Raw genomic sequence first — 24,930 nt, 5'->3', positions numbered from 1 at the left:
ATCTAGTAGGCCAAACCAAACTGATAATTCGAAGAGATTTGCAAAGATAACCAATCATACATAAAAGAATTCTGAGAAGATTCAAATATTATTCATAGATAGACTTGATCATAAACCCACAATTCATCGGTCTCAACAAACACACCGCAAAAAGAAGATTGCATCAAATAGATCTCCACAAGAGAGGGGGGACATTGTATTGAGATCCAAAAAGAGAGAAGAAGCCATCTAGCTACTAACTATGGACCTGTAGGTCTGAGGTAAACTACTCACACTTCATAGGAAGGGCTATGGTGTTGATGTAGAAGCCCTCCGTGATCGATGCCCCCTCTGGCGGAGCTCCAAAACAGGCCCCAAGATGGGATCTCATGGATACAGAAAGTTACAGCGATGGAATTAGGGTTTTGGCCCCGTCTCTGATCGTTTGGGGGTACGTGGGTATATATAGGAGGAAGAAGTATGCCGGTGAGCAACAGGGGGCCCACGATGGTGGAGGGCGCGCCTGGGGGGGTAGGCGCGCCCCCCTACCTCGTGGCCTCCTGTTACGTGTCTTGATGTAGGGTCCAAGTCTCCTGAGTTGTATTCTATGAGAAAATCACGTTCCCGAAGGTTTCATTCCGTTTGGACTCCGTTTGATATTCCTTTTCTTCGAAACCCTAAAACAGGCAAAAAAACAGCAATTCTGGGCTGGGCCTCCGGTTAATAGGTTAGTCCCAAAAATAATATAAAAGTGGATAATAAAGCCCAATAATGTCCAAAACATTAGATAAGATAGCATGGAGCAATCAAAAATTATAGATACGTTGGAGATGTATCAAGCATCCCCAAGCTTAATTCATGCTCGTCCTTGAGTAGGTAAATGATAAAAACAGAATTTTTGATGCGGAGTGCTACTTGGCATAATTTTAATGTAATTCTTCTTAATTGTGGTATGAATATTCAGATCCGAAAGATTCAAGACAAAAGTTCATATTGACATAAAAATGATAATACTTCAAGCATACTAACAAAGCAATTATGTCTTCTCAAAATAACATGGCTAAATAAAGTTATCCCTACAAAATCATATAGTCTGGCTATGCTCTATCTTCACCACACAAAATATTTAAATCATGCACAACCCCAATTACAAGCCAAGCAATTGTTTCATACTTTTGACATTCTCAAAACTTTTTCATTCTTCACGTAATACATGAGCGTGAGCCATGGATATAGCACTATGGGTGAAATAGAGTGGTGGTTGTGGAGAAGACAAAAAGGAGAAGATATTCTCACATCAACTAGGCGCATCAACGGGCTATGGAGATGCCCATCAATAGATATCAATGTGAGTGAGTAGGGATTGCCATGCAACGGATGCACTAGAGCTATAAGTATATGAAAGCTCAAAAAGAAACTAAGTGGGTGTGCATCCAACTTGCTTGCTCATGAAGACCTAGGGCAATTTGAGGAAGCCCATCATTGGAATATACAAGCCAAGTTCTATAATGAAAGATTCCCACTAGTATATGAAAGTGATAACATGAGAGACTCTCTACTATGAAGATCATGGTGCTACTTTGAAGCACAAGTGTGGTAAAAGGATAGTAACATTGTCCCTTCTCTCTTTTTCTCCCATTTTTTATTTTTTTTATTTGGCCCTTTTCTCTTTTTTTATGGCCTCTTTTCTTTATCTTTTTTATTTCGGCTTCTTTGGCCTCTTTTATTTATTTTTCGTCCGGAGTCTCATCCCGACTTGTGGGGGAATCATAGTCTCCATCATCCTTTCCTCACTGGGACAATGCTCTAATAATGATGATCATCACACTTTTATTTTTCTTACAACTCAACAATTACAACTCGATACTTAGAACAAAATATGACTCTATATGAATGCCTCCGGCGGTGTACCGGGATATGCAATGATGCATGAGTGACATGTATGAAAGAATTATGAACGGTGGCTTTGCCACAAATACTATGTCAACTACATGATCATGCTAAGCAATATGACAATGATGGAGTGTGTCATAACAAACGGAACGGTGGAAAGTTGCATGGCAATATATCTCGGAATGGCTATGGAAATGCCATAATAGGTAGGTATGGTGGCTGTTTTGAGGAAGGTATATGGTGGGTGTATGATATCGGCGAAAAGGTGCGCGGTATTAGAGAGGCTAGCAAAGATGGAAGGGTGAGAGTGCGTATAATCCATGGACTCAACATTAGTCATAAAGAACTCATATAATTATTGCAAAAATCTACAAGTTATCAAAGCAAAGTATTACGCGCATGCTCCTAGGGGGATAGATTGGTAGGAAAAGACCATCGCTCGTCCCCGACCTCCACTCATAAGGAAGACAATCAATAAATAAACCATGCTCCGACTTCATCACATAACGGTTCACCATACGTGCATGCTACGGGGATCACAAGCTTCAACACAAGTATTTCTCAAATTCACAACTACTCAACTAGCATGACTTTAATATCACCATCTCCATATCTCAAAACAATTCTCAAGTATCAAACTTATCATAGTATTCAACACACTCATAAGAGAGTTTTATTATTGATCTTGCATACCAAGCATATTAGGATTTTAAGAAAATTACCATGCTATTAAGACCCTCAAAATAATCTAAGTGAAGCATGAGAGATCAATAGTTTCTATAAAACAAATCCACCACCGTGCTCTAAAAGATATAAGTGAAGTACTAGAGCAAAATTATATAACTCAAAAGATATAAGCGAAGCACATAGAGTATTCTAACAAATTCCAAATCATGTATGGCTCTCTCAAAAGGTGTTTACAGAAAGGATGATTGTGGTAAACTAATAAGCAAAGACTCAAATCATACAAGACGCTCCAAGCAAAACACATATCATGTGGTAAATAAAAATATAGCTCCAAGTAAAGTTACCGATAGAAGTAGACGAAAGAGGGGATGCCTTCTGGGGCATCCCCAAGCTTTGGATTTTAGGTGTCCTTAGATTATATTGGGGGTGCCATGGGCATCCCCAAGCTTAGGCTCTTGCCACTCTTTGTTCCATAATCCATCAAATCTTTACCCAAAACTTGAAAACTTCACAACACAAAACTTAAAGTAGAAAATCTCGTGAGCTCCGTTAGCGAAAGAAAACAAAAGACCACTTCAAGGTACTGTAATGAACTCATTCTTTATTTATATGGGTGTTATACCTATTGTATTCCAACTTCTCTATGGTTTGTAAACTATTTTACTAGCCATAGATTCATCAAAATAAGCAAACAACACACGAAAAACAGAATCTGTCAAAAACAGAACAGTCTGTAGTAATCTGTAGCTAGCGCAGGCTCTGGAACCCCAAAAATTCTAAAATAAATTTCTGGACGCGAGGAATTTATCTATTAATCATCTGCAAAAATAATTAACTAAATAGCACTTTCCAAATAAAAATGGCAGTAGTTCTCGTGAGCGCTAAAGTTTCTGTTTTTTACAGCAAGTGTAACAAGACTTTCCCCAAGTCTTCCCAACGGTTCTACTTGGCACAAACACTAATTAAACACAAAAAACACAACCAAAACAGAGGATAGATAAATTATTTATTACTAAACAGGATCAAAAAGCAAGGAATAAAAATAAAATTGGGTTGCCTCCCAACAAGCGCTATCGTTTAACGCCCCTAGCTAGGCATAACAAGCAAGGATAGATCTAGGTATTGCCATCTTTGGTAGGCAATCCATAAGTGGCTCTCATAATAGATTAATAAGGTAATTTAATTTTATTTCTAGGAAAGTGTTCCATGCCTTTCCTTAATGGAAATTGGAATCTAATATTTCCTTCCTCCTATCAATAATTGCACCAATCGTTCTAAGGAAAGGTCTACCAAGAATAATAGGACGTGAAGGATTGCAATCTATGTCAAGAACAATAAAATCTACGGGCACATAATTACTATTTGCAATAATAAGAACATCATTAATTTTTCCCATAGGTTTCTTAATAGTGGAATCCGCGAGGTGCAAGTTTAAAGAGCAATCATCAAAATCACGGAAACCTAACAAATCACACAAAGTCTTTGGAATCATGGAAACACTAGCACCAAAATCACATAAAGCATTGCATTCATGATCTTTAGTTTTAATTTTAATAGTTGGTTCCCACTCATCATAAAAGCTTTCTAGGGATAGAAACTTCCAATTCAAGTTTTTCTTCATAAGATTGCATCAAGGCATCAACGATATGTTTAGTAAACACTTTATTTTGACTATAAGCATGAGGAGAATTTAGCACGGATTGCAACAAGGAAATACAATCAATCAAAGAGCAATTTTCATAGTTAAATTCCTTGAAATCTATAATAGTGGGTTTAGCAACATCTAGGGTTTTAATTTCTTTAATCCCACTTTTATCAATTTTAGCATCAAGATTAAAAAATTCCGAATTCTTGGAACGACTTCTAGGTAAAGGTGGATCATATTTAGTCCCATCATTATCAAGATTCATATTTCAAAACAAAGATTTAATAGGGTACACATCAATAACTTTTAGATCTTCATCATTATTTTCATAGGAACTAGAAGAACACGCTCTTATAAAGGCATCTTTCTTAGCACGCATCCTAGCGGTTCTTTCTTTGCACTCATCAATGGAAATTCGCATGGATTTGAGAGACTCATTGATATCATGCTTAGGTGGAATAGATGTAAGTTTCAAAGAATCAACATCAAGAGCAATTCTATCAACGTTCCTAGCCAAATCATCAATCTTAAGCAATTTTTCTTCAATCATAGCATTAAAATTCTTTTGCGAAGTAATAAATTCTTTAATATTAGATTCAAAATCAGAGGGCATCTTATTATAATTTCCATAAGAATTGTTGTAGGAATTGCCATAATTATTAGAGGGATTACTAGGGTAAGGCCTAGGATTGAAATTTCCTCTATACGCGTTATTACCAAAATTGTTCCTACCAACAAAATTCACATCCATAAATTCATTATTATTCTCAATCAAAGTAGACAAGGGCATATCATTAGGATCAGAAGAAACATTCTTATTAGCAAATAATTTCATAAGTTCATCCATGTTTCCACTCAAAACATTAATTTCTTCTATCGCATGCACCTTTTTATTAGTAGATCTTTCAGTATGCCATTGAGAATAATTAATCATAATATTATCTAGGAGTTTAGTAGCTTCTCCTAAAGTGATTTCCATAAAAGTGCCTCCCGCGGCCGAATCTAAAAGATTTCTAGAAGCAAAATTCAATCCGGCATAAAAAATTTGTATAATCATCCACAAATTTAAACCATGAGTAGGGCAATTACGTATCATTAATTTCATTCTCTCCCAAGCTTGTGCAACATGTTCATAATCAAGTTGCTTAAAATTCATAATATAGTTTCTAAGAGAGATGATCTTAGCGGGAGGAAAATACTTAGAGATAAAAGCATCTTTGCACTTGTTCCATGAATCAATACTATTTTTAGGCAAAGACGAAAACCAAGCTTTAGCACGATCTCTAAGCAAAAAAAGGAAATAGCTTCAATTTAACAATATCATTATCCACATCTTTGTTCTTTTGCATGTCACACAAATCAACGAAGCTATTTAGATGGGTAGCAGCATCTTCACTAGGAAGGCCGGAGAAGGAATCTTTCATAACAAGGTTCAGCAAAGCAGCATTAATTTCACAAGATTCAACATCGGTAAGAGGAGCAATCGGAGTGCTAATAAAATCATTGTTGTTGGTATTGGTGAAGTCACACAATTTAGTATTATCTTGATCCATCGTGACAAGCAAGCAAACTAACACACAACCAAACAAAAAGCAAGTGGACAAAAAGAGGCAAATAGAGGGAGGATAGAGAGAGACAGAGGGCAAATAAAACGGCAAGGGTGAAGTGGGGGGAGAGGAAAACGAGAGGTAAATGGCAAATAATGTAATGCGGAAGATAAGGGTATGTGATGGGTACTTGGTATGTTGACTTTTGCGTAGACCTCCCCGGCAACGGCACCAGAAATCCTTCTTGCTACCTCTTTTAGCACTCTGTTGGTTTTCCCCGAAGAGGAAGGGATGATGCAGCAAAGTAGCATAAGTATTTCCCTCAGTTTTTGAGAACCAAGGTATCAATCCAGTTGGAGGCTACGCGCGAGTCCCTCGCACCTGCACAAAACAAATAAATTCTCGCAACCAACGCAAATAGGGGTTGTCAATCCCTATAGGGCCACTTACGAGAGTGAGATCTAATAGATATGATAAGATAATATTGTTGGTATTTTTATGATAAATATGCAAAGTAAAATAAAGGCAAAGTAAATAACTAAGTAGTAGGAGATTGATATGATAAAGATAGACCCAGGGGCCATAGGTTTCACTAGTGGCTTCTCTCGAGAGCATAAGTATTCTACGGTGGGTGAACAAATTACTGTTGAGCAATTGACAGAATTGAGCATAGTTATGAGAATATCTAGGTATGATCATGTATATAGGCATCACATCCGAGACAAGTAGACCGACTCCTGCCTGCATCTACTACTATTACTCCACTCATCGACTGCTATCCAGCATGCATCTAGAGTATTAAGTTAAAAACAGAGTAACGCCTTAAGCAAGATGACATGATGTAGAGGGATAGACTCATGCAATATGAAGAAAACCCCATCTTGTTATCCTCAATGGCAACAATACAATACGGGCATTGCTGCCCTTACTGTCATCGGGAAAGGACACCGCAAGATTGAACCCAAAGCTAAGCACTTCTCCCATTGCAAGAAAGATCAATCTAGTAGGCCAAACCAAACTGATAATTCGAAGAGACTTGCAAAGATAACCAATCATACATAAAAGAATTCTGAGAAGATTCAAATATTATTCATAGATAGACTTGATCATAAATCCACAATTCATCGGTCTCAACAAACACACCGCAAAAAGAAGATTACATCGAGTAGATCTCCACAAGAGAGGGGGAGAACATTGTATTGAGATCCAAAAAGAGAGAAGAAGCCATCTAGCTACTAACTATGGACCCGTAGTTCTGAGGTAAACTACTCACACTTCATCGGAAGGGCTATGGTGTTGATGTAAAACCCCTCCGTGATCGATGCCCCCTCCGGCGGAGCTCCAGAACAGGCCCTAAGATGGGATCTCGTGGATACAGAAAGTTACGGTGGTGGAATTAGGGTTTTGGCTCCGTCTCTGGTCGTTTGGGGGTACGTGGGTATATATAGGAGGAAGAAGTACGTCGGTGGAGCAACAGGGGGCCCACGAGGGTGGAGGGCGTGCCTGGGGGGGTAGGCGCGCCCCCTACCTCGTGGCCTCCTATTACGTGTCTTGATGTAGGGTCCAAGTCTCCTGAGTTGTATTCGATGAGAAAATCATGTTCCCAAAGGTTTCATTCCGTTTGGACTCCGTTTGATATTCCTTTTCTTCGAAACCCTAAAATAGGCAAAAAACAACAATTCTGGGCTGGGCCTCCGGTTAATAGGTTAGTCCCAAAAATAATATAAAAGTGGATAATAAAGCCCAATAATGTCCAAAACAGTAGATAATATAGCATGGAGCAATCAAAAATTATAGATACGTTGGAGACGTATCAGTTGACTATGATGAGACCTTCTCACCCGTAGCGATGCTTAAGTCTGCCCGAATCATGTTAGCAATTGCCGCATTTTATGATTATGAAATTTGGCAAATGGATGTCAAAACTGCATTCCTTAATGGATATCTTAAAGAAGAGTTGTATATGATGTAACCAGAAGGTTTTGTCGATCCTAAAGATGCTAACAAAGTGTGCAAGCTCTAGCGATCCATTTATGGACTGGTGCAGGCCTCTCGGAGTTGGAATATACGCTTTGATAGTGTGATCAAAGCATATGGTTTTATACAGACTTTTGGAGAAGCATGTATTCACAAGAAAGTGAGTGGGAGCTCTGTAGCATTTCTAATATTATATGTGGATGACATATTGTTGATTGGAAATAATATAGAATTTCTGGATAGCATAAAAGGATACTTGAATAAGAATTTTTCAATGAAAGACCTCGGTGAAGCTGCTTATATATTGGGCTTCAAGATCTATAGAGATAGATCAAGATGCTTAATTGGACTTTCACAAAGCACATACCTTGATAAAGTTTTGAAGAAGTTCAAAATGGATCAGTCAAAGAAAGGGTTCTTGCCTGTATTACAAGGTGTGAAGTTGAGTCAGGCTCAATGCCCGACTACTGCAGAAGATAGAGAGAAAATGAAAGTCATTCCCTATGCCTCAGCCATAGGTTCTATCATGTATGCAATGTTGTGTACCAGACCTAATGTGTGCCTTGCTATAAGTTTAGCAGGGAGGTACCAAAGTAATCCAGGAGTGGATCACTGGACAATGATCAAGAACATCCTGAAATACCTGAAAAGGACTAAGGATATGTTTCTCGTTTATGGAGATGACAAAGAGCTTGTCGTAAATGGTTACGTCAATGCAAGCTTTGACAGTGATCCGGATGACTCTAAGTCACAAACCGGATATGTATTTATATTGAATGGTGGAGCTATCAGTTGGTGCAGTTCCAAGCAGAGCGTCGTGGCGGGATCTACGTGTGAAGCGGAGTACATAGCTCCTTCAAAAGTAGCAAATGACAGAGTCTGGATGAAGGAGTTCATATCCGATCTAGGTGTAATACCTAGTGCATCGGGTCCAGTGAAAATCTTCTGTGACAATACTGGAGCAAATGCCTTGGCAAAGGAATCCAGATTTCACAAGAGAACAAAACACATCAAAAGACGCTTCAATTCCATCCACGATCAAGTCAAGGAGGGAGACATAGAGATTTGCTAGATACATATGGATTTGAATGTTGCAGACTCGTTGACTAAGCCTCTCTCATGAGCAAAACATGATCAGCACCAAGACTCCATGGGTGTTAGAATCATTATTATGTAATCTAGATTATTGACTCTAGTGCAAGTGGGAGACTGAAGGAAATATGCCCTAGAGGCAATAATAAAGTTGTTATTTATATTTCCTTATTCATGATAAATGTTTATTATTCATGCTAGAATTGTATTAACCGGAAACTTAGTACATGTGTGAATACATAGACAAACAGAGTGTCCCTAGTATGCCTCTACTTGACTAGCTCGTTAACCAAAGATGGTTAAGTTTCCTGACCATAGACATGTGTTGTCATTTGATCAACGGGATCACATCATTAGAGAATGATGTGATGGGCAAGACCCATCCGTTAGCTTAGCATAATGATTGTTTAGTTTTATTGCTATTGCTTTCTTCATGACTTATACATATTCCTCTGACTATGAGATTATGCAACTCCCGAATACTTGTGTGCTATCAAACGTCACAACGTAACTGGGTGATTATAAAGATGCTCTACAGGTGTCTCTGATGGTGTTTGTTGAGTTGGCATAGATCGAGATTAGGATTTGTCACTCCGAGTATCAAAGAGGTATCTCTGGGCGCTCTCGGTAATGCACATCACTATAAGCCTTGCAAGCAATGTGACTAATGAGTTAGTTGCGGGATGATGTATTATAGAACGAGTAAAGAGACTTCCGGTAACGAGATAGAACTAGGTATGATGATACCGACGATCGAATCTCGGGCAAGTAACATATCGATGACAAAGGGAATAACGTATGTTGTTATGCGGTTTGACCGATAAAGATCTTCGTAGAATATGTAGGAGCCAATATGAGCATCCAGGTTCCGCTATTGGTTATTGACTGGAGATGTGTCTCGGTCATGTCTACATAGTTCTTGAACCCGTAGGGTCTGCACACTTAACGTTTGATGACGATTTGTATTATGAGTTATGTGTTTTGGTGACAGAAGTTTGTTCGGAGTCCCGGATGAGATCACTGACATGACGAGGAGACTCGAAATGGTCGAGAGGTAAAGATTGATATATTAGACAAAGGTATTCGGACACCAGAAAGGTTTCGGGACGTTTCAGATATTTTTCGAGGAACCGAGGGGTTACCAGAACCCCCCCGGAAGTTATGGGTCTTAATGGGCTATAAGGGAGTAGGAGAGGGCAGCCCACAGGGTGGCGCGCGCCCCTCCCCCCCAAGGGAGTTCGAATTGGGCTAGGGGGAGGGGGCGCGGCCTCCTCTTTCCTCCCCCTCTCCCTCTCCTTCCCTCTTTCCCCCTCTTGGAATAGGAAAGGGAGTCCAACTAGGATTGGGAATCCTAGTTGGGCTCCCCCTTGTCGCGCCCCCTCATGGCCGCCGGCCTCCTCCCTCTCCGCCTTTATGTATGGGGGCGGGCGGGGGGGGGGTGAAGGAAATATGCCCTAGAGGCAATAATAAAGTTGTAATTTATATTTCCTTATATCATGATAAATGTTTATTATTCATGCTAGAATTGTATTAACCGGAAACTTAGTACATGTGTGAATACATAGACAAACAGAGTGTCACTAGTTTGCCTCTACTTGACTAGCTCGTTGAATCAATGATGGTTATGTTTCCTAACCATAGACATGAGTTGTCATTTGATTAACGGGATCACATCATTATGGAATGATGTGATTGACTTGACCCATCTGTTAGCTTAGCACGATGATCGTTTAGTTTGTTGCTATTGCTTTCTCCATAACTATACATGTTCCTATGACTGAGATCATGCAACTCTCGAATACCGAAGGAACACTTTGTGTGCTACCAAACGTCACAACGTAACTGGGTGATTATAAATGTGCTCTACAGGTGTCTCCGATGGTGTTTGTTGAGTTGGCATGGATCAAGATTAGGATTTGTCACTCCGATTGTCGGAGAGGTATCTCTGGGCCCTCTCGGTAATGTACATCACTATAAGCCTTGCAAGAAATGTAGCTAATGAGTTAGTTACGGGATGTAGCATTACAGAACGAGTAAAGAGACTTGTCGGTAACGAGATTGAACTGGGTATTGAGATACCGACGATCGAATCTCGGGCAAGTAACATTCCGATGACAAAGGGAACAACGTATACCGTTATGCGGTTTGACCGATAAAGATCTTCATAGAATATGTAGGAACCAATATGAGCATCCAGGTTCCGCTATTGGTTATTGACCGGAGACATGTCTCGGTCATGTCTACATAGTTCTCGAACCCGTAGGGTCCGCACACTTAACGTTCGGTGACGATCGGTATTATGAGTTTATGTGTTTTGATGTACCGAAGGTAGTTTGGAGTCCCGGATTTGATCACGGACATGACGAGGAGTCTCGAAATGGTCCAGACATAAATATCGATATATTGGAAGCCTATGTTTGGACATCGGAATGTTTCCGGGCAACAACGGGAATATACCGGAGCACCGGGAGGTTACCGGAACCCCCGGAAGGTATATGGGCCTTATTGGGCCTTAGTGGGAGCGAGGGGAAAGGAGCAAAGGAGGGGGCGCACCCCCCAAGCCCAATCTGAATTGGGAGGGGGTCGGCCCCCCTTTCCTTCCTCCTCCCTCCTCCTCCTTCCTTCTTTCCTAAATCCCACAAGGCAAGGGGGGATCCTACTTCCGATGGGAGTAGGACTCCCCTTGGGGCGCGCCTAGGAGGCCGGCCCCCTCCCCCTCCTCCACTCCTTTATATACGGGGGAGGGGGGCACCTCATAGACACACAAGTTGATCATTGATCTTTAGCCGTGTGCGGTGCCCCCCTCCACCATAATCCACCTTGGTAATATCGTAGCGGTGCTTAGGCGAAGCCCCGTTCCGGTAGCAACATCACCATTGTAATCACGCCGTCGTGCTGACGAAGCTCTCCCTCGAAGCTCTACCGGATCGTGAGTTCGTGGGACGTCACCGAGCCGAACGTGTGCAGATCGCGGAGGTGTCGTATCTTTGGTACTAGATCGGTCGATCATGAAGACGTACGACTACATCAACCGCGTTGTCATAACGCTTCCGCTTATGGTCTACGAGGGTACGTAGACGATACTCTCCCCTCTCGTTGCTATGCATCACTATGATCTTGCGTGTGCGTAGGAATTTTTTTGAAATTACTGCGTTCCCCAACAGGGGGTGCACCCCAAAGGCACATCAATTGTCCCTTAGTCGTGTGCGGTGCCCCCTTCCACAGTTTACCACCTCGGCCATATTGTCGTAGTGCTTAGGCGAAGCCTTGCGTGGATCACATCACCAACACCGTCGCCACGCCGTCGTGCTGACGGAACTCTTCCTCGACCCTCTACTGGATCAAGAGCTCGAGGGACGTCATCGTGCTGAACGTGTGCTGAACACGGAGGTGCCGTGCGTTCGGTAATTGGATCGGTTGGATCGTGAAGACGTTCGACTACATCAACCGCGTTAACCTAACGCTTTCGCTTTCGGTCTACGAGGGTACGTAGACACACTCTTCGTGTCTAGTTGCTACGCATCTCCTAGATAGATCTTGATCGTATGAATTTTTTTAAAATTGCATGCTATGTTTCCCAACAGATCATGCATGATCTGTCAAATAGAATTGCCTGGTCAATTAAATAGAAAATCCCAGCTGATAAAAAACAATAGAAGTATATCATTTCTGCAAGACCGGGCCTTGTTTTTTGTGATATCTATAATTCACAAGGGACTGCACCAATTTGATCATGAGAGGAAGAGTCAGTGAGTAGCTATTTGGTATTCCATGTCAACCCAGCTATTTGGTATTCCATGTCAACCCATACTGATTGTAAAACTACTCACACCATGGCTGTGTTTCATAAGCTGACTGCCCACATAGAAATTTTACACCAAATGTGACAGCTTCAAAAACAAATGATATTGACATTTAGGCTTATGTTATTCGTAGAAATAGGACTCCTAAAACTTAGAGTCAACTAGATGATGCTCCACGCATTGCTACGGTAATTGGTTACATTATATTTAAATGAGATTTTGTTTCTGAAATTTGAATATGAGAATGAAATCAAAATCTTAATGTAATTTCTATTATGTTTGAGATGCTTTGTATTGTTGATGGATTTTTGTAATAGATCTCATCCTTTTCGCAAAAAAAGAAATTATCAGTTGCTAAAATATTTACCTCTGTCTTAAATTATTTGTCTTAAATTTGTCTATATACAGATGTATCTAAAACTAAAATATGTTTAGATATATTCGTATTTAGAGAAATTTAAGACAAGTCATTCGGAATGGTGTTTATACCATCCCACCTAGCTATGACGTGCATATTGCACATGGACCCACATGCATCAGACATAATTAATTTAAGTCCGGCATTTTTTTCCGGGCAAGTCCAGCATAACATGGGACTAACAACGAACGGGTGATGCATTGAACATTGCCGCAGATCGCAGAGCAGGGCATCAGAATAAAACGAACATGCAGGCCGGTGAATCTCCATACGCGCGGCAGGTCGTGCCGACGTAGTAGCTGTGCCCAAACGTGTCGCCCGCGCCTCAAACCGGTCGGCTCCGACTCCGGCCGGCGGCAGCTGCCGCTGCCCCCTTCCACCGCCCCTTGTGGCCTATCGGCAAGAAAAGCGCGTCGATCGGTTCGTCCCTTGTGATTTCCCCCGAAAAAGCTACACGGTTTTGAGTCGTTTCGTGCAATTCTGCGGGTCGATACACGGCTTTGGAGCTGGCTTTGCTTTGGATCCAGTACTGCTTACTCTCTCTCTCTCTCAAGCCTGAACCAAGGTGGCGAGATGTCGGTCGGGTGTCATGTTCTGCTCGCTTTTCCATCGGCCGGCGCTTTCCTTCGTCTCCTCGTCTTGCCAAATTTTGTTTGGCATCTACCTGCCCTGCCCTGGACACGGGCAGTAGACGAAAAGCATTTCTCTGCCAAGATAGTCAATTTGTGTTGCTTTGAATAGTGGTACTAGTAGGGCGCGCCTTCGGGCTGTTCAGGTACAGGTATGCACCAGCTAGCTGTTGTTTCTTCAACCTGCCTAACATTGAGGGCCTGTTTGATTTTAAATAAGTCAGTAATTTATAAATCAAAAAATAAAAAAATGACTTATTTTGTCAAACAGACTCAACTTATAAGTCACTCTAACTTATAATTTATAAGTTGCTTCACCCCAACTTAAAACTTATAAGTCACCTCCTTTTGCGTGGGTTTCATCATCTTTACATAAAAAAAATAAGATGATAAGGTGTGGTCAGTTGACTTATAAATCAGGTGACAACCAAATAGGCGTGACTTATAAGTCACTGGCTTTAAGTCACCTGACTTATAAGTCAGGTGACTTATTGAAACCAAACAAACCCTGAGTTCGCTCGTTGAATTAACTTTTAACTTCGTGTACAATACATACTCTTGTGGTTACTACCTTTTTTTACTGCCTCCGTAAAAAATATAGGAGTATTTAAATTACTACTTGAGTGTTTAGATCACTACAATCAATAATGATCAAAACACTTTTATATTTGCTTACAGAGAGAGTAGCTTATCGCTGTTATTACCTGATTAGAACTAGCGGTAGAGATTGAACAAGCTTCAAGTACTGGGTACTCCCAGTACTTTGAGTGATTCAATTCCACGCGCCCTGCTACTAATGTCCAAGCGAATACACTAGAAACGGCAATGTGCACACGCTCAAAGAAAGCTAGGAACGGCTTGGGTCTTACGTGACAGACAAGCAAGTTTTTCCTACAAGGAAGACAAGGTAGGCGCATGTCCTAATCTAAATGCCAAAAGTTCCCCTTTTTTTCGAGGACAAGGACGAAGTAGTGAAAGTGTAAAGGAGGAGGCGATGGAGCATGTGCAGGAAAAAGGAGCACACAACTTGCCATCGAAAAATCCCTCGGTGATGTCATCACCCGGAGAAGGTGCATATAACTCAGTAGCCAGTGAAAACATGGTTAAAGCTTACTTTACGACTTGAGCGGTAGATTACTGTGCTGCTAAAGGCATGTACAATGCATAGCTTTAAAGTGATGCCTCACATACCATGTAGGATTGGATATGACGTAAAATAGGTTCGGATAGGAAAGCGAGATCCTTTTCAGGAGGCAGGTGTTTGAAGAAAAAAGTGTGGTCCGGTGACAAAAGCTGAAAAGATTGAAGTGAAAAATAGAGATGCATGTGTACTAGAATCTTTATTTTCTATTTCTCAATGAGGCCCATTAATGATAGCTTGCATTGGATAAAAAATAAATATAAATACCTCAAATTACTTTTTATCATGGGGCATATATATCCATATGCTACCATTGTACATGCTCTAACTAGTACTCCCTCTGTCTAAAGTACTGACCTAAATACACTTATATTTCTTTACGGATGAGTAGTAAAAAGCAGGAGGTTGGAGCTTAAGATAAAGGAAGCTGATGTATAGACTAATAACAGCGTAAATAAATATAATAAAACAAAGCTGAGAGTACCCTAATGAAAAGTACCATTTGATATAATTAAGCTAGTTAGTCATCAGTGTCGAGAGTGCCGAATTAGGCAGCCAAATTCTTCCGTGAAAGCGAGGATCTCTGTTGACTTTGAATACTCACTCGCAAATTGCAACGGGTTTTCAGTTCTTTGTTTTTTGAGAATGCAGGGATTTTCAGTTTACACACGGCGATGCATTGCAGCAGCGTATATGTTACGGGCCAAGTGCGCCAGATCTATATCTTTGCTCTCTTTTTTTAAGAGGAAGATTTTTCTTTTAGGGGTTTTTAGGAAGAAGATTCATCTATATTACTATTAAACAATCAAATAAAAACTTCTTTAAGCACACCTCACAAAGCGTACACAAATTCAATACCACCGCACGATTAGTCCCACTAAAATCAATCTAATGATTAGTCTTAACCTAAACCATTTTATGTGTGCACATAGCAATTTATATTGACTGACCGTACTCCACCGTGGAGGAAAATATGAAACTCCACACCTGAGCAATTAGGAAACTAATAATCACGGGTGCATCCTATTCTAGGAAACTAAATCAGAATGCATCCATCCTATTAGGAAACTAATCTCAGACAAATCCATCCTATTAAAAAACTTATCTCGGACGCATCCATCCTATTAGGAAGCTAATCGCGAGCCGCTTGCCGCCATCATGCACGCTAGCCACGATGGGGGAAGCGCAAGGAGCTTCATCTTCCTCCGGGAACACACGTGCTATCGCCGCCACCGTCTTCTGTTTGGAGGCCAGGCGCTCTTCTGCCGCTACTGCAACGACTCCATCCACGTCCAGAGCATGCTCTCCGGCAACCATCGACATCCGCGTTGACTTCAGCTCCGTTCGCAGCACCCACGCCGACAAAGTGTCTGTTAGTGGGTGCACGTGCATTACATATTAAATAAGAATCATGGGGCTTCAAGCAATCTAGAATTATAGATTTTGGATTATCTTAGGTTGCCGATTGCTGTACTGAAAATGTGTAATTATATATGGCACGTACATAAGAATGCAGCAATCTTGTCTTACAAAGTAGGATCAAGAGGGATACTGAAAAAGTCAAGATGCAGAGTCTATTTTCCATGATTACTTTTCATGTTCATGTCGGCTTTCTTGGGCTTTACTTCGTACCACCATATGCATTAAACTAGACCGTATCAAGAGGTAACGCCATCCCCTTGATTAGAATTGCCTTACATATCATCTTCTATTTCCTATTATCCATAGTAGGTAGCTATATAATTTTGGCAGTCTACACAACCAAAAAATATATATAATTTGATCCAAATTAGTACAAATATATATTTTGCTATGCGGATTAGTAAAATAAAATAAGATTTAAGAATTAAGCATCTTGAATAATATAATTGCACCGTAAGGCAGTTTATATTTTCTTTTCCTGCCTACACTCGAAGAGAAGACTATACTACATGCCTATATTACTGCATTAATAAATAATTGCTGATTTTATTTGAATGAAAATATTTTCCTGCTATTACTCTATGCAGCAACATAACCACTATTGTGTCTCGCTTTTGAAAATACAATTTGAGCGACATCAAACATTGTGTATCCATTTGATTTATATTTTTAAAAACGTTTATTTTTTTATATTATGTGAATTCACCTGTTTTACGTTTGAGATGTGTATTGTACGTGCATTCTTACTAGTATCTTGCTAATAGCGAGGCTACATTCCGTCTCGCTGAAGACTTTCCTGCGGGCCCAGTCTTTGAGCACGCATTCGCTGGTTGCGCGTTCGTTCGTGCGCTTGTTGTATTTGCTGCGGGTTTTTTCCGTTCGCTGGTTGTATTTGGTGCGGTTTTGCTTTCCTTTTTCATTATTTGTTTCTTCTCCGATTTTCTTTGTTTCTTTATTAGTTTTCTTCAGTTTCCTATTTTCTTTGTTTTTAACTGATTTTCTTCTTTATGCTTCAGTTTGCTTTTGCTGTTTCTTGGTTTTCTTTATGTTTCTTTCTCAGTTCTCATCATTTTTTCTTTCAACACATGTCTAATATTATTTTTTGTTTTCATACTACATATATTGTATACGTCAAGAACTTTTTTCTAATACATGTTAACCATTTTTTAAATACAAGTCTAATATTTTTTAGTACATGGTCAACATTTTCTCTACACATATTTTAGCTTTTTAAAATAAAATATTATTTTTTAATACATGTTCAATATTTTCATACATATTTTAACATTTTCCAAATGCTTTGGATAATATTTTTCAAATACAAGATTAAATTTTTTAATACATGATCAACATTTATACACATTTAACACTTTTTGCAAATGCTTGATTAAAAAATTTAATTACAAGATTAATTTTTTATACATTGTCAACATTTTTTCTATACACTTTAACATTTTGCATATGCTTGATTAACAGTTTTAAAAATGTAACATTTTCTGAATAGTTTTTGAATAAATGTTCAACATTTTTTGAATAAATATTCAATATTTTTATGAATAAATTTTCACATTTTTTCCATTCACATTTAATATTTTAAAATTCTTGATTAAATTTTTTCAAATGATTTTTTTAGAACAATTCAAAGGTTTATTAATTTTTTAAATACATGATCAACTTTTTTTCACACACATTCTATATTTTTTGTATACACTAGAAACATTTTATGTATACATATTTCACATTTTTTAAACGCTTGGTTAATATTTTTATTCAGATGTTTTATGTAAATTGTTTTGTGTAATATATTTGATTTTGTTTTCGCTAATACGTAATATATTTGATTTAGAATGTTTGGAAGTACTGTAAATAAAAGTAAATCAAAGGAAGCAAAAAAGAAAAGAAAAACAAAAAAAACGAGTCTGTGGCCTCCAGCGCACCTGGGGCGGCCCATCTCGCCCCGTGCCTTACAGGATAACCTGAGGGCCTGAGGAGAAGCTATTGTGGGCTCATTGCCAGGGGAAAGAGATGACTAGCAATCAGGCCCACATTCTTCGCATCGCCGTCTTCACCACCGGTGAAGCCAAACCCTCCTCCGCGATGAACCACCGTGCGCATCAACCTCCGCGGCGAGCTCCAAATCAATTTGTTTGGGTTTCTGAAATGGATGCAGATGGAGATAGATAGGTCCCATTTTTTCACCTTCTCCAGTTATTTCTGGCACCGGGATCGGGATAATTTCCAGGAGGAGTTTGAGAGGGGAAGAAGCGGCGTTCAACTATGGCCGGTATGCGCTAAATGCCCCCCCCCTCCCCCCCCCCCCCCCCCCCCCCCCCCCCCCCCCCCGGTATGGAGCACTGCGATTTGTTGGGCTATTCATGGATTCCGTGACTCCTGGAAGCAACTGGAGCCGTTGTTTCAGCGTCTGCAGCTTGGATTTGTGCGTCGCCGGTTGCCACTAGCTCGTAGCCGGTGCAAACGATTATTCTTGATTGCAAATAGATGATCAAGTCCCTCGCAGTATTTTACTGATCAAGACTGGACCGGCGCACGGATGGTGTAGCCGTGTAGGGATTTAACCTTTTTTTCATTATATATGTATGGGTTGTAGTCTTGCAGATCCATTAGATGTGAGCAGGGTCAGGCAATGGCACATTATTTATTACTTGTATATCATTTTAGGTAAAGTAGGAGAGGATTTCTCCGGTCTATTGATGGCTTGACGCGCATACAGCCTTTGCATGACGTATTGCCGATGTGAGAAAAAATAGGCAAAAGATAAGTTCCTTAATTAGCATTACCAATCCAATGCAAATCGTCCTGGGCATGGGGTTGCAACAAAATTCGTGGTATTTCTATGGTACAGAATCACAGCAAAGCATATAATAAAGGAGAACGCACATAGTTCTCGAATACTTTCTCTGGAATCTACACGGCCTACTTATGTGGGTTGCAAGAAGCATCTTATTGTCAATTTCCATCACTTATTTGAGTGAACTGCGATGGCTGACAGCAAAGATTTTTCCAGGTCTTCCAGTGGGATGCATGTCAATGGAAGAACCATTATGTTTCACATAACCTCACTACTATGAAATTGGCACTCTTGTCTTGTGTGTTTCCTAGCTCCAGCTGAACCCATTTAAATCGAATTTCTTGCTATTCTGAGTTCCATTATTTGTGTCATTCATGTTTAAATCCAATTTCGTTGCCTGGTATGTCATACTCAAGCTGTCTCTCCTCTCGTGTCCTTCATGGTGGTTTGGAGGCCTTCTGCTTAGCTTGTTGAGAAACAAATCTTCGTGTCCTCTTTCTTTCATTTGCAGATCGAATGCCATGCCTCCAATCTCCTTTCCTTTTTGAGCAGAAAGGCTCATTGACAGGATATCTTGATCCTTTTGTGAGCCCTCGCATGCAGTTAAGCAGCTGTCAACTGATCCATCACCAAGCTGCATGGTCTGCCTTCGTAGCATCTGTGATCCCTCAATCTCCTCAAAGCTTGTAAAAGCATTATGGAAGCATTCTGTTGATACTTTTGAGACCAATTCTGATAGTTGCATCTTTGCAGTTTCTAGACCACCCGAGCCTGTATTCTGCTTTGCAAGTGTCTCGTGTGCCTTTTCCAACACTGATTGTAGGTACTTCCCTTGTGCTTCAATCCGGAGTTGCAGGTGTCTTTGCACCTGTTGAAGGGCATCATTAATTCGTTACGCATTAGATACCAGACCATCACTATTTTAGCAACGCGCCATTTATTTCTTCTCTTTGGGAGAATTAAAGCTGTGGTGAACTTCTACCTTATATAAACATTATTTTACATAGAAAGACCATGTGCATGCAGTGCAAAGGAGCACAGCTCCAATATTTTCACACCGGAATATACAGAAAGTGTTGCCTTAAGGATTTACAGTTAATCACAATTTTTCTGATTTTTCTTACATGCTCTTTCATTACTCTACATATCAAGAAGAAAATATCGGTATTTTAAAAAATGATATTAGCACAACTTTGAAGTTTACTTATAATAAAATACTAATATACCAAATGATGGTTAAGATAAGTTGGTCTGAGGCTCAAAAAAAGAAAGATAAGTTGGTCTTGCTTCATGGTGCTCTTTGCTTCCATCGTCCATAATTTTTTGTTGAATTTCCTGTATGTAGTTGTATATATCCGTGGTGCTCTTGTAGCTATTTTTTTCCTGTCTCTAGTGTATAGTTTCTCGATAATATATATATGTATCCTACATTTATTGGATGGTCAGCCATAATGGACTTATAGTACTAGCAAGAAGTAATCCATGAAATGCATTAGTCAGGTATAGCTCATATCTATGCAAAGGGATGTAAAAGTGACTCTTGTAAGTAATATAGTTTATATTATGCTGCTTTTGTACCTCCAGTTGTTCATGTAGCCGTCGCTGCACTTCAATTTGCATCTGTAGGGCTTCACCTATGTGCATTGATCTGATAAGATAGCAAGTTATTACCTTCTGTAAACATGCACAAGAATAGATTCATTTCTGTCTTACTTGTTTGTCTGTGTATTAAGGTGGTGGCCGACTGGCGATCCATTTCCTTCAGATTGTTTCTCTGTTGCTATGGTGCATCCTGCGGCTGGTGAATGGAAAAGAAAAACGCTCAACATCAAGCTTAATGATAGGCTCATAACATGATTGCGCTATACTTACCAGTTCTTGAATTTCCGACATTGGCTTGAACATGGAGATTTTTGCTTAGTCTGTATTTCTAGGTGAAAGACAAAACAATTTAGTATCTTGCTTGAAGAAATGTATGCGGAAAATTATGATATATTTTTTCTGTAAAAAAGAAGAGAAAACACTGTATTAAAATGCTATGGATACCTGGAGGTGGCTCTTAAGATGATATAATGTTAGTCCAGGGACACCCATGAGCCTCATAATGGTTTTTGGGGTGGCTTCTGCCGGAAATTGAAGTGTTTAGATGTTAGCATCATTACAGTTGCTTCTATGGCAAAACTGTTTCAATGCATACTTACTGTCTGGTCCGCCGAGTTGATTTACTGCCTCCACGAAACGATCATGTAGCTCAGGGGTCCATTTTAACCTGGGTTTAGCATCAGTTGAGAGTATAAGCCCTGACTCTCCTGGAATAATTCCTCCTTGCAAAAGTAAGTGCCTCTCTGAAGGGAAAGTCTGCCTAGAAGCTAAGAGCTGGTTGTGGCTCTGGAGCTGTTGTTGATGATGATACATCTGACATGAACATATTGCAGGTTAGGATAGATAGCAATATATTGAGCAAAACTAAACTTCACATGCATGACACTAGACACATCTCATAGACTTGTACCTCTTTCAGTTCCTGTTAGTAGTGATGTATGCTTGTGACTGCACAATCCTTGTAGGAACTGTCTATTGCAGCTGTATGAGCTCTCTATTTCTGGTAATCAGGGGTTGTTCATCAAACCTTGAAGTTCTATTTGCTGAGAGTGAGATGACCTATGCTCTAAACAAGTACGCCTCTACGACTACTCATATCAAGATCTTATGCAGGTACCACCAGTCTTATAAGGCAGGCAACCGAGGAAAGAATTTCGAATCGTTGGAAGAAACACTTGAGCCTGACCCAATCTTCACAGCAACTGAAAAGAGATATTATCCTTATTCCTTTAGGTACCTGTGGACCCTATGCGCACAAATCTTTTTATTTGTCAATTCCCAGAACACTCCTGCATTCTCATTCTGCACTATCAAATATGGTTTGTATTGCTTTCACTTGGCACACATGAAAGGGGAGGAAACTAGGGGTGGTCATGTTATTTATCAGCCTTATAGGAAAAGGAGGGAACCTTGTTCTCTGGACAACTTTTAGGCGGTGGCTGTAGTTTTGTGTTTACTTGATTCCTGGATTACATCTTGCTTGCTTAGAACTAATTCCACTGTCCACTGCACTTACATTGTGGGCATCTGTACTTGGTCAGCATTGGTTTATGGTTATGATTCTGCATTTTCATAATCACATATGGTATTGCTTTATGTATTTTCAGCATACTCAAACATGATATACAGTTTATTATGGCATATATTTATTGGTTCATATGAGAACGGGGTTGCTAAATTTCTTATTGACTGAATGCATCTAGAAGAAGAATTAGATGAAGTTTTGCCTGCAAATAAAGCGAAGAAGGAACTCATTCTATTACAGATGCTTTTCTTGGGACTGCACAAAAGCAAAGTATGGAATAAGCATATGGTTCCCTTTTGTCTCCTCTGGTAAGTTTTTTACTTGTTCAGCTATCAGGAAAAATTAAAGTGGATAGGCGAATCTGATCAGATGTGCATGCGTGTGAAGCGGTCTTCTGAGTTTGATTGCTAGTTCATAAGGCACATAAAGTAAGCTTGAAATTTATGATTTAGCTTCTTGATTTTAGTGCTCTATGTTGCCTTTCCTTTACATACGTCCTTGTACAGCTGACTGTTTTCTTACAGTCTCACTTCCATCATTTGTCTTCTCCATGCTTTGATAGAAAATGCATCAAGTTCAGTTATAGATAGGTTCAACCGGCATAAAGTAAAAGTTGTGCAGAATACTCCTCTGTAATTTGGGAACAAAGTTCTCGTTATGGAGAGAGTAGTCGGTACAGTTCAATAATAATAATTTAAGTTCACTCTAATTGGTGAGACTTTAATATAACATGTGGTCATCTGACCCTTTCATTTGCTCTGCAATCAAGTTGATGTTCAAGCTATTCTGCAAATCACAGATGCAGGATGCCCCCCTCTTGTTTTTGGTGGAAAAATTGACGTGAAGTTTACAAAATTGTTCATATATAGTAAATCAAGTAGAATCATCCCTTGTTGTTCTTTATAGCTTGCTATTTGTATATTTAGGTTGCTGTTATCTGGATCAACCAGTCTTCTCCAGAGTAGTTGAGGGAATCCATGTGCTTACCAATTATAAGTCTTTTCTGTTCACTTATATATTGAGGGAAGCAAATGGTACCGACCCACGATATGATATATGTACCTTGGCTCCGGTTCAACTGCAGCATGCTGGTGCTTATCTGTTTCTCCAAGTCGCTGCTAGATTCGTCGAGCATCAGCTGGGCATGGTGAGCAATGATGGCCGGTCATGAGGAGCATAAACTAAAACTGCTGTGCACTTCATGGAATGAACACTTTGTGGCCATCGCTTTATCTTTTGTGCTGAATCCGGTGAAAGGGGGTGTGGAGGAGAACTTTATCTTTGCGCACATTACATTCAGTTGTTGCTTGTTAAGTAAGTGCTTGGAATCGTATGCTTTCTCTTTCTTTCTCCCTCTCTGAGCTCCCGGGAGAAGGAATAAGGGAAGGAGCTGGAGGAATCATGGCGCTTTTTGTTTTTGGTAAAGAAAGATGTGAAGGAATATAACGCCTATCTCCAGGACACCTCTTGTGTGTGGACAGTGGAGTGGTTCTTTTTGTTCTACGGCGTCGCAGGCCTGGGCTGCAGGGCGAGTGCGAGACCAAGGGACCAACACGTGTGGACTGTTCCGTAGGTGGTATCTTGAGAGTTCAGAGCTCTGTCCATATATTAAACTTCCATCTTGGCTGCATGGATGGAGAAAGTGAAGCTGAACACGAACATCAGGGACGGAGATGGATAACTATTGTATATGGTCCAGCTGTTTCTCTTTTGATATCGAATCTGAAGCCTGTTAAGATGCTTCTTTTCTTTAGAACCAAGAGCTTTTACTACTGTATATTATTACAAGCCAGCTTACAGTCCTGCTCAGTGCACTCAACTCTGAACTGTAAAACCACAGGAGATGTTTAGGTTTTGTGCACGTGAGGTTGCAGATGCGAAGGTGACGAAACTGTATTTCGGTCATGGATTCCTCCTCAGCAGGCTGCTTTCTGTTTACGTGTAGAGTGAAAGCAGGGGTTGGCTGGTGTGATGATCGCATAAAAATAAATTGAGGCAAACTCGCCAAGCTTTTATTAACCCGTCAGTTTACATGGATGAAAAAGAGATTGTTGGGTTGGGCTAACCAAATATGACGGCCAACTGAGCCTATCAATGTATATGTTCCAGCTGTTTCTCTAATGAAAGTGCATGCTTTGTGAGGTTGTGAGCTTCGACATTTGGACTCCTAAACTCGTGAATAAAATTACAGGAAATAAATGCCCTAGAACAATATATGATTTCATTTTTTAGGGGTACAATATATGATTTCATGGATGCTGTGATGAACTCATAATTTTTTTCGAGAATCTGATGAACGCATAATTTTTTTTTTGAGGGGTTGATGAACGCATAAATGAACTGGACATCAAACAGAGGGCTGCACAACGTACGTTGATAGGCTGGACACCAACCTACGGCCTGCCTGACCTGAACTGTAATCGGGGTCGTCGGCCAGCCCAGTAGTATAGCATATTTTTTTATCCTATAGCAGGTTTTTTTTTTCTTCTGTTTCCACTTTTTTTGCATGGTTTTCTTTGCCTTTCCTTTTTTTTCATCATTTTACTTTGATTTTCTTCGTTTTCCTTTGTTTATTCACCGAATTTCCCCGTTTTTCTTAGGTTTTTCTGTTTAACATCGTTTCTTCACCGTTTTTTTGTGTTCTTTTTTCTTGCTTTTGCTTCGTTTCTTCACCGGTTTTCCTTGGTTTTCTTAGTTGTTTCTACTTTTCTTTGTTTCTTCGTCAGCTATCTTTAGTTTGTTGGCGTTTTCTTCACCGGGT

General features: G+C 40.0%; 2 protein-coding genes across 2 annotated transcripts; one reads left to right on the top strand and one right to left on the bottom strand.

Annotated features, from left to right (window-relative positions):
* Positions 1-19,000: 19,000 nt before the first annotated feature.
* LOC125551744 (myb-related protein 2) lies at positions 19,001-21,731 on the bottom strand. The gene is made up of 7 exons (XM_048715042.2): positions 21,555-21,731; positions 21,244-21,457; positions 21,089-21,165; positions 20,915-20,972; positions 20,756-20,840; positions 20,621-20,690; positions 19,001-19,910 (listed from the first exon to the last, which is right to left on the bottom strand). Exons 2-7 carry the CDS (start codon positions 21,455-21,457, stop codon positions 19,350-19,352), a joined length of 1,065 nt encoding a protein of 354 aa, XP_048570999.1. The 5' UTR covers positions 21,555-21,731; the 3' UTR covers positions 19,001-19,349.
* Positions 21,599-24,381, top strand: LOC147976002 (uncharacterized; the record flags this gene model as incomplete). Its single annotated transcript, XM_087518500.1, has 4 exons — positions 21,599-21,657; positions 21,747-21,877; positions 22,348-22,477; positions 23,096-24,381. Coding segments are annotated over 4 exons (363 nt in total), but the record flags the coding sequence as incomplete, so codon positions are not given.
* Positions 24,382-24,930: the final 549 nt, after the last annotated feature.

The sequence above is a fragment of the Triticum urartu genome, chromosome 4A (genome assembly GCF_056163025.1).
Source record: "Triticum urartu cultivar PI428250 chromosome 4A, HENAU_Tu73, whole genome shotgun sequence".
Classification (NCBI taxonomy): domain Eukaryota; kingdom Viridiplantae; phylum Streptophyta; class Magnoliopsida; order Poales; family Poaceae; genus Triticum; species Triticum urartu.
The sequence above is the reverse complement of the archived record's forward strand: the minus strand, read 5'-3'. Positions and strand labels throughout refer to the sequence as shown.

Coding starts and splice junctions, on each gene's coding strand:
- LOC125551744 (XM_048715042.2), bottom strand. CDS start 21,457: ATGTATCATCATCAACAACAGCTCCAGAGCCACAACCAGCTCTTAGCT. Junction 21,166..21,243: donor TCAACTCGGCGGACCAGACA/GTAAGTATGCAT, acceptor AATTTCCGGCAG/AAGCCACCCCAAAAACCATT. Junction 20,973..21,088: donor ATCTTAAGAGCCACCTCCAG/GTATCCATAGCA, acceptor TCTTTCACCTAG/AAATACAGACTAAGCAAAAA.